Source organism: Aulonocara sp. 'chitande type north' Nkhata Bay, linkage group LG12 (genome assembly GCF_057382095.1).
Source record: "Aulonocara sp. 'chitande type north' Nkhata Bay isolate Kocher_YH1m ecotype deep benthic linkage group LG12, A_spYH_male_GT1.1, whole genome shotgun sequence".
Classification (NCBI taxonomy): domain Eukaryota; kingdom Metazoa; phylum Chordata; class Actinopteri; order Cichliformes; family Cichlidae; genus Aulonocara; species Aulonocara sp. 'chitande type north' Nkhata Bay.
The window spans coordinates 23,023,478-23,039,846 of NC_141355.1; the positions used below are offsets into that span (position 1 = coordinate 23,023,478).

Below are 16,369 nucleotides of genomic sequence, written 5' to 3' on the forward strand. Positions count from 1 at the left end.
CTCAATAAAGTACAATAATGTACACACTTTCTTCTTCTTCTTTCTTCTGTCGTTCTTGATGCCAAGGGCTGCTACATTTACATTGCATTTTGATGTACTGTGCTCACGCACACACACACACACACACAGATAATTATCATTGCTGTCACTGTTGAGTCGTCGTTAACTGATTTTCTGTGCATTCATACGAGAAATCGTTACTGGTTTTTCTTGCACCAGTCTGCGGATTACGTGTGTGTGTGTGTGTGTGTGTGTGTGTGTGTGTGTGTGTGTGTGTGTGTGTGTGTGTGTGTGTGTGAAGGAAGTGGCATGGAGAAAAGAACCATGTGATTGAGCAACGTATCTTTTAAAGTAAGAGCATGTTATTTCTGTCAGGTGCAGTATACTTATTCCTGCTATGTCGGCTAGATAAGTTTTACTCTTGGTGTTAAGGCTGCGGGGAAATAGCACTGTAATTGCCTGAGTACGTTAAATGCATTTCTGTTTGCTATAAGATCTCTGTGGTATATATTTGTTTAACACATTCTTGTGATGACTACAAATTCTGAAGTACGAAACAAATATGTCTGTTAAAAGAGATGCCATCGCTTACCAGTTTAACTGAAGGACCAAAAAATTGTCCTGCAGGTTTGATGCATCAGATAACTTAAAAGAAATGCCAGAGCGCAAAACATCCCAGACAGGAGATAATCACTTTTACTTTCAATTTCAAAGCCAGTAAAAGGTGGTTCCTGTTTTAGATTCCAGATTTTAATATTTTCACAACTGTTTTTAACTGTTATGCTGGTTCTTTGGTGAGATGAAGTTGACTGACTTCCTACTTGTAACTGGGAAACCATTGACATTTTGTGATCCCAAATTAAAAATTTAGTTAGCCTTTTTTACTTTCATTTGTGATGATGATGGTGAATATTAATATTATCATGATCATTATTATTATGTCTCATGTTATCATTTATATTTATTAAGTGTTTATCAACTTATGACAAACAATGTTAAATAATATCTAGGACCAAGGTCAAACCGAACCTTTGAGATTTTTTTAAAGTTCTTCTTCTCTTTTGTTTCATTTGATCGTTAACTCTAGTTTTCTTGCTTTTTAGCTTGTATTTAAATGGTTATTTGAAATTAAATGAACTACATTAATATATAAGCAGACTACCATTGCTAATCCAGCTTAACATGGTGATAATTTAATAACCTAAAGGTAAAAAATGCAAAAGTTTAGTTTTACAGAGAAATTGATTTTGGAAACAGCAGGCAGGGGAAATTATTCAATTTCCAGCAACTCTATGGCCACAAACATAAAGCGTAACCTACCTTATTACATTAACTTGACCAAATGTTTTCTGAACTCTTTGCTCATGTGGCTTGCATAAATAAAAACAGGAAATGTGTACAGTTTAAAGATATTCTGTTCTACTCAGTTAAATGTTATTTATGTATTTACTGTATATAGCACCAAGCACTTGGATATGGAGGACCACAAGAGTCACACGCATCAAAATACAGAATTGTGTGCTTAAATAATGAATTGAAAGATAAAATACGCAATTTAAATTCATTTATTTATTCAAACATTATTAAAGTAAATTATTATCTGATAATTTAATTTAAATAAAAGCACTACTTAAAAATCAATATTTCAAAATGAATTATTAATCCATTAATAAATAATCAAAAATGAATTTCACAAAAAAATAATGAAAGTGTCAATAAAAATTTCACAAACATTTTTGAATTCCAAACTAAAAAACTGATTCTATAAATCTTTTTTAAAACACAAAAAAAGAGAAATAAGTAAGTACATTCAAAAATCAAAGATTTATTTTTGACTTTGTTAGGAATAAAATGAGCTCCTGCTCAGGCAGCGCGGACTCCTCCAGCTCACTGAGCTCCTCCGTGAGCGGGGCGGGCTCCTCCGGCTCGCTGAGGTCCTGCTCGGGCGGCGCGAGCTCCTCCGGCTTGCTGAGCTCCTCCAGCTCAGGCTGAGCAGGTCTGGGTGGCGCCGTAGCCGCAGGTGGTGGAGCAAAGAGTGGTGTGGAGACCTCAGACTGAGGCGATGCCAGCTGCACTAATGGCTGGTTTACAGAAGCGTCTGCGGCATCACCGTCCACTGTAAACAAAGAAACAGATGGTGTGAGAAATGAAAAAGTGTCCCCATTACTCACCACAGCCGGCAGTAGAGCTGTCTGGGGATCCGACTGTGGTGAGAGGCGCTGGCGGCATGAACGTCGTTTCCATGTAGACGACTGGGCCGGTGAGCAGCCTAATTCGGAGAGTGGAGGTGGAGGGTTGAGAGCAGGAAGTCCATGAAGTCCCAACCATGGGTTGAGACAGTCAACCAGCCAGGGAAATTTAAAAAACGTCTCCTGCAGCTGCCTCTCCACGGCGAGACGTGACGCAAGACTTCCCCGGGCTTCTCCCACCACAAATCACATAGTCTGTAAACTTTGTTCATTACCTCCCTCCTGAGCCTCTCCTCAGAGTCCGCTGGGCCCATGTTTGGCTGGGTCATTCTGTCACGGTTGACGCTGGCCAACCATGGGGATGTGAGGAAGGAGGACCCAGGTGGGTCGATTGTGTCCAACTTCCTGATGTACTCGTGGATGTTCGTTGTCTCATCCTGGACAGTGATTCTGACTCTCGCTAATCCTTGGCCTCCTTTCTTTTCGCTTAGCATACAGTTTCAGGGTGCTGGATTTGCATGGTCAGGAGATTCCTTGTCTTGATGTCAATGATCTGTTATCTAATGGGTTATCTGATGTTGATTTCCTGATTCTTCTTCTTTCCATCTAGCTGACTAGGAACTTGCCTCACCCACTGCAGGTATTTGGAGGCTGTGGCTTACAGAATGTCTTCAGTTTGGTCTTCCGTAACCAGTTTAGCTCAAGGAATAAAACGTGCCCCGAAGATTTGATGTATCAAAAACCTTAAAAGGAATGCCATAGATAACTATGAGAATAGAAAAAAGGATTTGCTCTGCCAATGAAAGATCCCAGGTAGGAAATAATCTCTTTTTCTCTTGATTAAGTTAGGAAAGGTACAAAACAAACTACAAAACACAGTGGTTGTGCAAAGCAGTTATTACGCAATGTATGCCTGTAGTATAATGAAGTTACATGATTTTTACCTATCAGAATGTTTCATTTAAAAACAACGGCTTTTGCTTTATTTTGCCTAAAACTATTCAATTTAAAGTTTTATGTTGGTTCTTGTTCTGAACTTTAGACGTAAGAAGTTTCACAGGCCTATACTTAAATTTCTTTTTGAAATATTCCATATATCATGTTTTTTCACTACTATCCTCATGTCATCTCTTGGTTCCAGGTTCAGTAACAGATGCACTGATCAGCATAACTCCATGAAAGGAAATTGTCTACATATCATAAAACATTAATCATTACTATTTTATAGTGCCAGAGGTTACCATAAAATAAATATAGAACATTTTTAGCAGCTCTCACACACTTTAATATTATTGTACTTGAGATTCTCCCATTACTGTAAAAAAAAATGTTTCCAAAACGAGGCTGGCAGCTATGGTTATTGCATTTCATTGCTGTACTGGGACTGCTATGGATTCTTTCACAACTTAGTCAACTGAAAACAGGCAAAAGTGCTGCCTACGTTCTCAGGTATCAGTGGCTACAGTATACCGATGATGATGAGAGCCCAGAGAAAGTTTGCAACTGCTCAGCAATCCTGCGGGGAGAGAAGGAAGAATTTCAGAAAGCCAAATTACTGACCATCAGCAAAAACTTCCAGAAGATTATTCAGATCCCTGATGAGTATTATATCAATGCAACCAAAGACTGCAGGTTTGTAGTTTTAAATCACAGGTTTTAGTAATTACTGAACTCTTAATCACGATTTACAGATATGGACTTTAAAACCAACATTGCGTCTTGAAAACTGTGAATTTTTAGGAAATTCAAAATAACCAGGAAATACATAACATTCCCATTAAGCAAGGAAGAAGAGGACTTTCCTCTGGCTTACTCTATGGTTGTACATCACAAGGTAAGCATGTTATATAATTTACTGCAACGTTTAGCAGTAGGTCTAAATATGTAAAGTTCTAAGTGATTAAATGTACAGTGCATGGTGTACAGTACAGGGAGCATGGTGTGAGCTTGATCTTTTGAAATTTCTTATCACAAAATTACTGTTTTAGGTATGATGGATATCTCACATTGGTACTTTAGTTTTGACCGTTTGTTAAATAACCATGAAAGTGCTCATTTGAACATTTTCACCAAAAACATTTAGGAAGCCAATTAAATTGTTCTTATCTTTAGGTGCAAAACTTTGAGCGACTACTGCGAGCTATCTACACACCTCAAAATATTTATTGCGTCCATGTGGACAAAAAAGCACCGGCCTCAGTCTTTATTGCCATCAATGCCATTACTTCCTGTTTCCCAAATGTGTTCATGGTCAGCAAGCCTGTGGATGTGGTCTACGCTGGATGGACACGTGTACAGGCTGATCTTAACTGTATGGCTGATCTCTATAACACCAGTACAAACTGGAAATACTTTATCAACCTCTGTGGTCAGGATTTCCCTCTAAAAACTAACTTGGAAATTGTGCAAGCTTTGCATTCACTGAAAGGAGGTAACAGTTTGGAGTCTGAAGAAATGCCTCAAGGAAAGAAGAAGAGGGTGATGAATGTTTACCAAGTAATTGATGGAAAAATGCAGGTACTTCTTTTGGATATTTTTTTCATAATGTATCATGTTGCCATTGATCAATTTACTTTGCTATTGTAAAAAAAACATTGTTTCAGACTTACTTACGATCATACTAACTTTTTAATTGTCCCAGCCAGTAGGAAAAACAAAGGATCCAACTCCCTTCAATCTCCCTATACTATCAGGAAATGCCTACATTGTGGTCAACCGAGGTTACATTCACAGTGTGTTGGAAGACAAGCGAATACAGGCCCTCATTGAGTGGGCCAAAGACACCTACAGTCCTGATGAGTTTCTGTGGGCAACAATACAACGAATGCCTGGTGTTCCAGGCTCAACATGGCCCAACCGTAAATTTGACATCACAGACATTAATGCAATTGCACGGATGGTGAAGTGGCAGGGGCACGAGGGGTCAGAGGGTTCTCTGCAAGCAGTATACCCAGAATGTAAAGGCCATCATGTCAGATCAATATGTGTGTATGGTGCTGGAGACCTGCAGTGGTTGATTGAACAGCATCACCTTTTTGCCAATAAGTTTGATGCAGACAGAGATCCCATTGCTATCTATTGCTTAGAGAAATATCTGAGACACAAGGCACTGACTGAGTTGGATTAGTTGGAGAGTTAATCATCCACTATGAAAAACAATTCAAATGGATAACCAAAAGTATAAACACATTCTTGGATAGTGTTGGATCATAACTTCATGTGGACCTAGATGTGTTATAAAAGTTGTGGAGTCTGAATTTGTACGACAGTTACTAAATGTAGCAGTGTTGTCACGCCTTTTGATTTAAGTTTTGTGATAGTGCTTTGCTTAGTCAACTGAACTCCCACCTGTAACTGGGAAACCATTTAGTTAGCTTTTTTTCATTTTGATTTGTGACAATGATGATGATTATTATTATGTCACATGTTATCATTTGTATTTCTTAAGTGTTTATCAAATTGCAGTTGTGTCAAACAGTGTAAAATAACATCTAGGAGATGGGTCACACCAAGCCTGTAGGGGTTATTCTTTTTTAAAGTTCTTCTTCTTTTTCATTCTATTTTATCATTTACTATCAGTTTTTCGGCAATTTAAGGTTGTAATTAAATGGCTATTTAAAATTATATTAAGTACATTACTATTTACATAGACTATCATTGCTAATCTAGCATGGCATGTGATAATTTCATAACCCAAGGGTAGAAAATGTAAAACTTTAGTGTTTGGCTGTGTACTATAGAAAATAGATAGAGAACCTACAGGTAAATTGATTGTGGAAACAGCAGTCTGGGAGAATGATTCAATGTCCAACAAAATGGCCGCAAACAACCCATGTAGGTCTGGATTTGGAGTCACACTCAAAATTAAGGTGGAAAAACACACTACAGGCTGATCCAACTTTGATGTAATGTCCTTAAAACAAGTCAAAATGAGGCTCAGTAGTGTGTGTGGCCTCCACGTGCCTATATGATCACCCTACAACACCTGGGCATGCTCTTGATGAGGTGGCGGATGGTCTCCTGAGGGATCTCCTCCCAGACCTGGGCTAAAACATCCACCAACTCCTGGACAGTCTGTCATGTAATGTGGTGTTGGTGGATGGAGCAAGACATGAAGTCCCAGTTGTGCTGAATTGGACTCAGGTCTGGGGAACGGGCAGGCCAATCCATAGCATCAATGCCTTCGTCTTGCAGGAACTGCTGACACACTCCAACCACATGAGGTCTAGCACTGTCTTGCATTAGGAGGAACCCAGGGCCAACTGCACCAGCATATGGTCTCACAAGGGGTCTGAGGAGCTCATCTCGGTACCTAATGGCAGTCGGGCTACCTCTGGTGAGCACATGGAGGGCTGTGCAGCCTCCACCCGAAGAAATGCCACCCAACACCATTACTGACCTACTGCCAAGCCGGTCATGCGGGAGGATGTTGCAGGCAGCAGAACATTCTTCAAAGCATCTCCAGACTCTGTCACGTGTGTCACATGTGCTCAGTCTGAACCTGCTTTCATCTATGAAGAGCACAGGGCACCAGTGGCGAATTTGTCAATCTTGGTGTTGTCTGGCAAATACCAAACATCCTGCACAGTGTTGGGCCGTAAGGACAACTCCACCTGTGTATGTTGAGCTGTCATGACACCCTCATGGAGTCTGTTTCTGACTGTTTGGACAGACAAATGCACATCTGTGGCCTGCTGGAGGTCATTTTACAGGGCTCTAGCAGTGCTCCTCTTGTTCCTCCTTGCACAAAGGTGAAGGTAGCGGTCCTACTGCTGTTTTGTTGCCCTCCCCCACGTCTCCTGTTGTACTGGCCTGTATCCTTGTAGCGCCTCCATGCTCTGAACACTAGGCTGACAGACACAGCAAACATTCTTGCCACAGCTCGCATTGATGTGCCATCCTGGATGAGCTGCACTACCTGAGCCATTTGTGTGGGTTGTAGACTCTGTCTCATGCTACCACTAGTGAAATCACCACCAGCATTCAAAAGTGATCAAAATATCAGCCAGAAAGCATAGGTACTGAGAAGTGGTCTGTGGTCACCGCCTGTAGAACCACTCCTTTATTAGGGATGTCTTACCAATTGCCTATAATTTCCACCTGTTGTCTATTCTATTTGCAAAACATCCATCCATCCATCCTCATCCGCTTTGTCCGGGGCCGGGTCGCGGGGGCAGCAGCCTAAGCAAAGAGGCCCAGACCTCCCTCTCCCCAGCCACCTCCTCCAGCTTATCCGGGGGAATACCAAGGCGTTCCCAGGCCAGCCGAGAGATATAATCTCTCCAGCATGTCCTGGGTCTGCCCCGGGGCCTCCTCCCGGTGGGACATGCCTGGAACACCTCACCCAGGAGGCGCCCAGGGGGCATCCTGAGTCTATCAAATAAAGCTGAAAAATGCCCCCAAAAACCCAATTTGAAGCAGCTAATATGTTTCTTTGCTATGTATTTAATATTAATTACCTTTAATATCACACATTATTTCTTCTATTGGTCATTGTAATAAAAAAAATGAAGGCTCTCATTTTACATATGTTAATTAACATATACATACTTATCACTTACTTTGCTGCTGTTTTTCTATACACTAGTATAGATGGTATAGACTAGCAGATGGGTAACAGTATCGAACGCTGCTCAATATTGGCTATCTTTGTTAATGCATTCTGAAAATTAATACTCAAAACTTGCCTGTATGATGAATTCATTGAATCCCAGCCTTTAACACAGTATCCTGAATCTCAGCACTGCATGTCCAGTATATGCCAATGTTACGTGTATAATTTTAGCATTCACTGCACTTACAGTCTGTACACTTAGTCAAATGTGTGGTAAAGATGCAGATAATGAAATTTAATTAATAATATTATTAATATTAAATTAATAATATATACATAATAATAAACAAAAGCTGAAATATATTTCGTTTAGTATTTTTGTCCGTATTCTCTGTGCTGTGATATACAGTATCGAGATATATAGATCTATACATCCCCTATTGCCCTTGCGGGTGGTCCTGTGTAGTATCTATGCTGTTCCTAGGACTGCGTTCTTCCGGAAAGAGATCTCTGATGTTGTTCCATGAATTTGCTGGAGCCTCCTGCCTAGCATGGGGGTCACTACACCAAGAGGTCCGATTACTGTTGCATTCACCCTCTGCATCTTCTTGAGTTCTACTCTCAGCCTTTGATATTTCTCCAGCTTCTCATGTTCTTTCTTCCTGCTGTTGCTATCTCTCGGTTAGCTACATATATCACTACATCCGTCTTCCTCTGCTTATCCATCACTACTATGTCTGGTTGGTTAGCCATCAACACTATATCCGTCTGTATGGGGAAGTCCCACAAACTCTTGGCTGGGTCATTCTCGACCACCCTAAGAGGCATCTCCCATTTTGACCTCGGGACTTCCAGCCCATACTGAGCACAGATGTTCCTGCATACTATGTGTACTATGTATACAATTGGTTATGGTGTTCCACGTATACCCTGCCTGCTAGCATACTGCACCCTGCTGTTATGTGCTGGATTATCTCCAGTGTTGGGCAAGTTACTTTGAAAAAGTAATTAACTCATTCACTGCCAGCCATTTTCAAATCAGGTAACTCCCCACTGCCAGGGTTTTTGAGCATTTTTACTCATTTTTGAAGAGCCACAGAAAACTGTGTGTTATGATCATATAAACGCTGAACCTACCAAAATGAAGAACAGACTCTCTTCTTTCATCCAAAAAAAAAGCTTGTTTGGCATTTTACACACAGTACTGGTATCTAGAAAATGTGGGAAAATACTGGCATCATATACAGTACTTAGCTACTTCTGAAGAAATTATGATGGGACCCTAAAAAAAATTACTATGTACAATTATGGATTTCTATACATTTTACATCAGATGAAAACGTTTGTTGTAAGATTCAGATAATTATTTGTTAAAAGCGAGACATTTTAAATGAGAAAAAGAAAGAAAAGTATTTCTTTTTGCCCCCCTTTCCCTGTTAATGTCCTACCTGGGCCCCTGGCAAAACTTTGCTAGACTTGCCCCTGCACAGTTACCAGCTGTCAGCTACATAAAAAAGGATTCTGGTGTTATTTGTCTCTCAGAAATGAATGAGTGTGGGAGGAGTTCGGAGAGGCCATGGAAAAAGACTTTCGGACTGCCTCGAAGAGATTCTGGCAAACCGTCAGACGTCTCAGGAGGGGAAAGCGGTGCTCTACCTGCACTGTGTATAGTGCTGGCGGAGCGCTGCTGACGTCGACTGAGAAAATTGTCAGGCGGTGGAAGGAATACTTCGAGGACCTCCTTAATCCCACTGACACGTCTTCCGAGGAGGAAGCAGAGTCTGGGGATGAGGGGAATGACCCGCCAATTTCCGGGGGCGAGGTCACTGAGGCAGTTAAACAACTCCTTGGTGGCAGAGCCCCTGGTGTTGATGAGGTCCGCCCCGAGTTCCTGAAGGCTCTGGACGTTGTAGGGCTGTCCTGGTTGACACGCCTCTGCAATGTTGCGTGGAGATCAGGGGCAGTACCTGTGGACTGGCAGACCGGGGTGGTGGTCCCCATCTTTAAGAAAGGGGACCGGAGGGTGTGTTCCAACTACAGGGGGATCACACTCCTCAGCCTCCCTGGGAAAGTCTATGCCAGGGTGCTGGAAAGGAGAGTTCGTCCGTTAGTCGAACCTCGGATACAGGAGGAACAATGCGGTTTCCGTCCTGGTCGCGGAACACTGGACCAGCTCTTTATCCTCTCCAGGATACTTGAGGGTGCATGGGAGTTTGCCCAACCAGTCTACATGTGTTTTGTGGACTTGGAGAAGGCATTCGACCGTGTCCCTCGGGGTGTCCTGTGGGAGGTGTTGCGGGAATATGGGGTGTCTGGCCCATTGCTACGGGCCATTCGATCCCTATACAACCGTTGCAAGAGCTTGGTTCGCATTGCCGGCAATAAGTCGGACTCGTTCCCGGTGGGTGATGGGCTCCGCCAGGGCTGCCCTTTGTCACCGGTTCTGTTCATAATTTTTATGGACAGGATTTCTAGGCGCAGCCAAGTGGCAGAGGGCTTTCGCTTTGGTGGCCTCAGAATCTCATCTCTGATTTTTGCAGATGATGTGGTTCTGTTGGCTTCATCGGGTGAGGGCCTCCAGCTCGCACTGGAACGGTTCGCAGCCGAGTGTGAAGCAGCGGGAATGAGGATCAGCACCTCCAAATCTGAGGCCATGGTTCTCAGCCGGAAAAGGGTGGAGTGCCCACTCCGGGTCGGGGATGAGTTCCTGCCCCAAGTGGAGGAGTTCAAGTATCTCGGGTTCTTGTTCGCGAGTGATGGGAGAAGGGAGCCGGAGATCGACAGACGGATTGGGGCTGCAGCTGCAGTAATGCGGACGCTGCACCGGTCCGTCGTGGTGAAGAGGGAGCTGAGTGTAAAAGCGAAGCTCTCAATTTACCGGTCGGTCTACGTCCCTACCCTCACCTATGGCCACGAGCTGTGGGTAGTGACCGAAAGAACGAGATCGCGGATACAAGCGGCAGAAATGAGCTTCCTCCGAAGGGTGGCTGGCCTCTCCCTTAGAGATAGGGTGAGACGTTCGGCCATCCGGGAGGGGCTCAGAGTAGAGCAGCTGCTGCTCCACATCGAAAGGAGCCAGCTGAGGTGGTTCGGGCATCTGACAAGGATGCCCCCTGGGCGCCTCCTGGGTGAGGTGTTCCAGGCATGTCCCACCGGGAGGAGGCCCCGGGGCAGACCCAGGACACGCTGGAGAGATTATATCTCTCGGCTGGCCTGGGAATGCCTTGGTATTCCCCCAGATAAGCTGGAGGAGGTGGCTGGGGAGAGGGAGGTCTGGGCCTCTTTGCTTAGGCTGCTGCCCCCGCGACCCGGCCCCGGACAAAGCGGATGAGGATGGATGAATTGCTGTGGTCCTATTTTGTATGTTGCCTAAAACTATTGAATTTAAAGTTTTATGTTGGTTCTTTTTCTTCACAGATTAGTACACAGATTTACATGTGAAAGTACTTTAAAAAATAGGTTTAAGAAGTTTCACAGGCCTATACTTAAATTTCTTTTTTAAATATTCCATACATATGTATGTGTGTTTCCCTGCTATTCTCATATCATCTCTTGGTTAATGGTGGAGTAACAGAATTTCAGAAAGCCAAATTACTGACCATCAGCAAAAACTTCCAGAAGAGTATTCAGATCCATGATTATCAATGCAACCAAAGACTGCAGGTTTTTAGTTTTAAATCACAGGTTTTAGTAATTACTCAACTCTTAATCACGATTTACAGATATGGACTTTAAAACCAACATTGCGTCTTCAAAACTGCAAATTTACAGGAAATTCAAAATAACCAGGAAATGCACAACATTCCCATTAAGCAAGGAAGAAGAGGAGTTTCCTCTGGCTTACTCTATGTACATCACAAGGTAAGCATGTTATATAATTTACTCCAACGTTTATCAGTAGGTCTAAATATGTAAAGTTCTAATTGATTAAATTTACATTGCTGCTAGTGGCAACCAATGACTGTATAAAACATGGACGACGCAACAGCTCCCCAAAAGTGAAAAGTGAAGCCAAAACATCTCTATCGCCCCCTGGTGTCTGGCTGCAGTATAGGTCATAAACTCCGCCTCCTCCATGTTAGCGGACGGGACTGGGGTCAGACTAAAATAAATTTATTCTCCTCAGATAATTTTTTTCCAAAGATTCTTTCTTTTGTTATCAATAGTTTTCATCACGCTGATTGATGTCCAAGGGGTCTTCTCGCCCATAAGTTTGATTCTAATTCCTACCGCGGTGATGTTAAATTGGGGTGAAACGTCATCATAACAGCTTTGACTGGCAGCTGCAGTCACGGAGAAACTTGCGCATCTCTGTTCGCGAATAGCAGATAGAGCGTAGGCTCTGAGAGGAGGGCCAGCGTTTACGCTACGAAGACACGACCGAGTGTTTTAACCTGACAGCCTGAGGTGTTCTTCAGTAAACTGGACTACCCGACAGAAGGACCCGAGGCCCCGCTGCACTTTTTCGGTAAGTTAAACGTGTTTGTAAGCTAATCCGTAACTACCGACCTTAGCTCGGTCCTGAGACCTAGCTAGCTAAGATGAGGACTCGGCTGTCAGGGTTCGTTTAGCTAACCCGTGCAGGTGAATGAATTTACCCTGACTAAAGAAATCAAGAGAAACGCTCCGGGCTACTCACTAATTACTGTACTTTTAGTAGTATTATACTGGAAAAGCAACAGGCTGCATCCTGCTTCAGCTCCTGTGCAGAGCTGATTATTAAATATGTGCAAACAACAGCATGTTTTCAGTCTCTTGCCACGTCTATAAAAACAGTAACTTTAAAAAAAAAAAAAGCTTGTACCTTGTAGCTCCTCATTACTCGGGAACTATGGATTAAAGTACTGTAGTGTACTGTAATACTGAAAAAAATGTAAGAGAAGAACTTCAGATCCTGAGTGTGTGAGGACAGAAGAATCAGCTTTATTTCAATTTTGAGGGATAAAATTTACATTTGAGTTTGATGGTTCTGTTCTCTTTGTGATTACAGGAGCTGCCCTCAGATTCAGACCTCAGCACCACCCAGTGACAGCAGACAGATCATCCAACATGTTAACTGCAAAATGAACTGATGAAAACAGTACAAAGGTTAACGTACCACATGTGCTGCAGTGAAAGCTGCAGCTGTTTTATTGATAAAGTTAAACACAAAAAAACAAAAGGATTAATCACCCCTGTAACTGTGTCACTATATATCAGCATTAACAGGACCTCAGTTTGTATCTCAGACCTGCACAGCTTCCATTTTAAACACTTGATGTACTCAGCTGCATGAAGAGCACGTTTGAGTTTCTCTAACACAATTAAATAAAACCTGATGAAAGTCAAAGGTCATCACTTGTATGTTGGACTACAAACTTGTCATCTGGAATTCTTTCACAGTTTTTTTTCACATAGTGGGTTATTTACCATAAAGTGATTCAGTTATTCATACCAGAGTAACCAAAGAGGATCATATATTTTTAAATATATAACTTTCTACAGGACTGAATATAATATCTTTATATAAAAGTCCGGAGCCTCTGGGGAGTATCCAAGTATTTATAACATTGCACAAACCAAAGGTCTCCATCACAGTGTTCATGAAATGCTGGGTTTATCCATCTTCTGGGGCGGGCCTACGGGGGAGCTCTGAAGATTTCCCTGTGAGGGAGCTGCTGGTGAACATCATGAGTCCTGCTTGATCAATGCGATGAGCTTCAGTGTTCCTGGTGTTTCTTAAATGATGCCTCTCTCAGTGGGTCAACAGAACTTCTGGCACAGGACAGCTGTGATGAAAGAAAGGGAAGAAGTTTCTCCAAACCTCTGGACCCAGAAACCCAGCCTGGTCCTGATGGTCTCCCTAGTTTCTCTCCAGGGTGAATGTAGCTGTTATACATAATATGGATTATTATTAAATGAAAAGAACACATTAGACTACATTACTGAAACGTTCTGCTGCTGTTTTTAAAGTTTCCATGTTACCAGGCTGTAGACTAGAGATTTAAACAGTTTTAGATCCATTACACTCAGTCTTATGTTAAAATCTCAAAGGACAGCATTATATTTTTCATATTAACAGTAACTCTGGGCCTCTGTGGAGTGTGCAGCTGATCTCATCGCTGTCTAAAAATGGATAAAAAAACATAAGTGTTGAAGACTATTAAGAGTAGCAGGTGTGTAGCATCGCTAACTAGCTAGTGTAACCGGTGTGATTCTGCGTTGTATCTGATAAAAAAGGTAAAAGAAAGAAAGACCTCCAAGTAAATAATTTGCCCACTCCAGCTCCTCTCCCACAGGGGAATTGTAGGAAAAGGGCTGGCATTTATTTTTACATTAAACATAAAATATGCATTTACACGTAACATATTTGACATAAGATAAAACAAAAACAACAACATGAAATCCGACATACCTGATAAAAAAGGTAAAAGAAAGAAAGACCTCCAAGTAAATAATTTGCCCACTCCAGCTCCTAGACCAAATACAAACAGTGGGGAAGAGGGTTAGCTCAACCCACCACAGCTCCCAAGCCAGCAAGGAGTATATATTCATGCTAGCATTTATGGCGCCTAAAACACATTTATGATACACACATACTACACACTTATAACATCTTACAAAAACAGGCTTAATAATGACAATAACTGAACTAACATCGCAATCATAAACATCAGGGTGGCTAAATATGAATTATGTGTGTTTCAAGGTGTTGGAAAGAAATGACACCCACCTCTCCCACAGGGGAATTATAGGAAAAGGGGAGAGGCAAAACGGGTACACTGTATTTATAGTATTGCACCAAAGAAGAAGAAGAAAAGAATGAGGAGGGGCTCTAACTGATAATGAACACAACTACAGGCTTGGAGGTCCTAAAAGTCAGGTATAAAAGGAGCAGTTTGGGGGTTTAGAACACATTTTGTGTAATTATAACAATGTGATTTATGACTCTGTTACACTAGCAACAAGCCTCCAACACAGTGCGTATGCTAGCGGCTAATCTAGCAAACGAATTAACAACAGAGCGATTGTAGAACTATAAGATGATAAACTGTGTGTCTTTCTTTTTTTATAACAATGACATGGTTGTATTTACCTTAATTAAACGAGTCGTCAGTCGCGGTAAACCAGCAAAAAACTCGAGCCACAGGTGCTACGTAAAAAGTGTAGGGGGGCGTGTTTGCGGTCACGTCCAGTGGGTGTGTGGGCGGGAGTGTTACACAGTCGCTCCACCTCAAGTCACTACTGCGCAGACTCTGGCTCCAAATTTGCAAGATGGCAGCCTCCACAAGCGGGATATTTTGGCTTCATTTTTACACAATGGTAGGAGGCGGTGTCGCGTCGTCCATCTTTTATACAGTCATTGGTCGCAACACATACAGGAAACTGTTTCTCACATAACATTATGACAGGGAAAACCCTGAAAAACGTCTTAAGGTTCCGGGGTGCAACGCCTCCAAACATACATTAACAACAACACTGTCTTCAGCAGTATGTATATCCTATAATTTACTGCAACGCTTAGCCGTAGGTCTAAATATGTAAAGTTCTAATTGATTAAATTTATAATGTATCATACAGGGAGCATGGTGTGAGCTAAATATTTCTATTACCAGAAAATTGGTGTTATAGGAATGATGTATATCTCACATTGGTACTTTAGTTTTGATCATTTGTTAAATAACCATGAAAGTGTTCATTTAAACAATTTCAGCAAAAACATTTAGGAAGCACTCTCCAAAAGTTGATTCTGTTCATCTGGATGTAACGTTTTGTGGGAGAAACGTTTCGTCACTCATCTAAGTGACTTCTTCAATCTCAGCTGACTGCAGGTTCCCCCAGTCTTATAAACAATACATTTGCATAATGATGGTCATGAGAATTTGCATTATTAAGAATAAGGAACTGTCCTCCCAGCCCATTGTTCCTTCAGTGGGCTGGTTTCAGTCATTATGCAAATGTACTGTTTATAAGGTTGGGGAAACCTGCAGTCAGCTGAGACTGAAGAAGTCAATTGGATGAGTGACAAAACATTTCTCCCACAAACGCTATGCCTAGAATCCACTTTTGGGGATTTACTTACCTGGATGATTGAGCATGCATCAAGACATTTAGGAAGCAAATTAGATTGTCTGTATCCATAGGTGCAGAACTTTGAAGGGCTACTGCGAACTGTCAACGCACCTCAAAATATTTATTGTGTCCATGTAGACAAAAAATCCAAAAAGTCTTTATTGCAATCAATGCCATTACTTCCTGTTTCCCAAATGTGTTCATTGTCAGCAAGGTTGTGAATGTGGTCTACACTGGATGGACACTACGAACTCTATGACCCCAGTAGGCACCCCCATACTCCGCGACCCGCCAGGGAAAGGGGGTCCAGGCCCATCCAGACCGGGGCCCAGTGCAGCAGTGCCCCCACAGAGCCCGGGACAGTCCACCCAACCCCACCACAGAGAAAACTGCACCCACCCCATCATCCACTCATCTTCCAGACTACATAAGACAATAGACTCACGCCCAGGCTGAGATCTTCCTCCACCTCTCCTGTATCTCCCCCTCCTGCAGAGAGAGTTCCTGAAGAGCGGAAAGCTCCTGCAAGATGTGACAATCTCCCCCACCAGTTGAAGAGCCCCCCAGGTGGCTC

The 16,369-nt window shown here is 42.4% G+C and overlaps 1 protein-coding gene and 1 long non-coding RNA gene across 2 annotated transcripts; one reads left to right on the forward strand and one right to left on the reverse strand.

Moving 5' to 3' along the window:
- Positions 1–3,516: 3,516 nt before the first annotated feature.
- Positions 3,517–5,316, forward strand: LOC147317485 (beta-1,3-galactosyl-O-glycosyl-glycoprotein beta-1,6-N-acetylglucosaminyltransferase-like). The gene is made up of 4 exons (XM_086257958.1): positions 3,517–3,821; positions 3,930–4,023; positions 4,302–4,706; positions 4,831–5,316. Exons 1-4 carry the CDS (start codon positions 3,517–3,519, stop codon positions 5,314–5,316), a joined length of 1,290 nt encoding a protein of 429 aa, XP_086114084.1.
- A 7,352-nt stretch (positions 5,317–12,668) lies between these two features.
- Positions 12,669–14,921, reverse strand: LOC147317486 (uncharacterized). Its single transcript, XR_015131672.1, has 3 exons — positions 14,819–14,921; positions 14,138–14,197; positions 12,669–13,611 (listed from the first exon to the last, which is right to left on the reverse strand). It is a non-coding gene; the product is annotated as an uncharacterized LOC147317486 (long non-coding RNA).
- Positions 14,922–16,369: the final 1,448 nt, after the last annotated feature.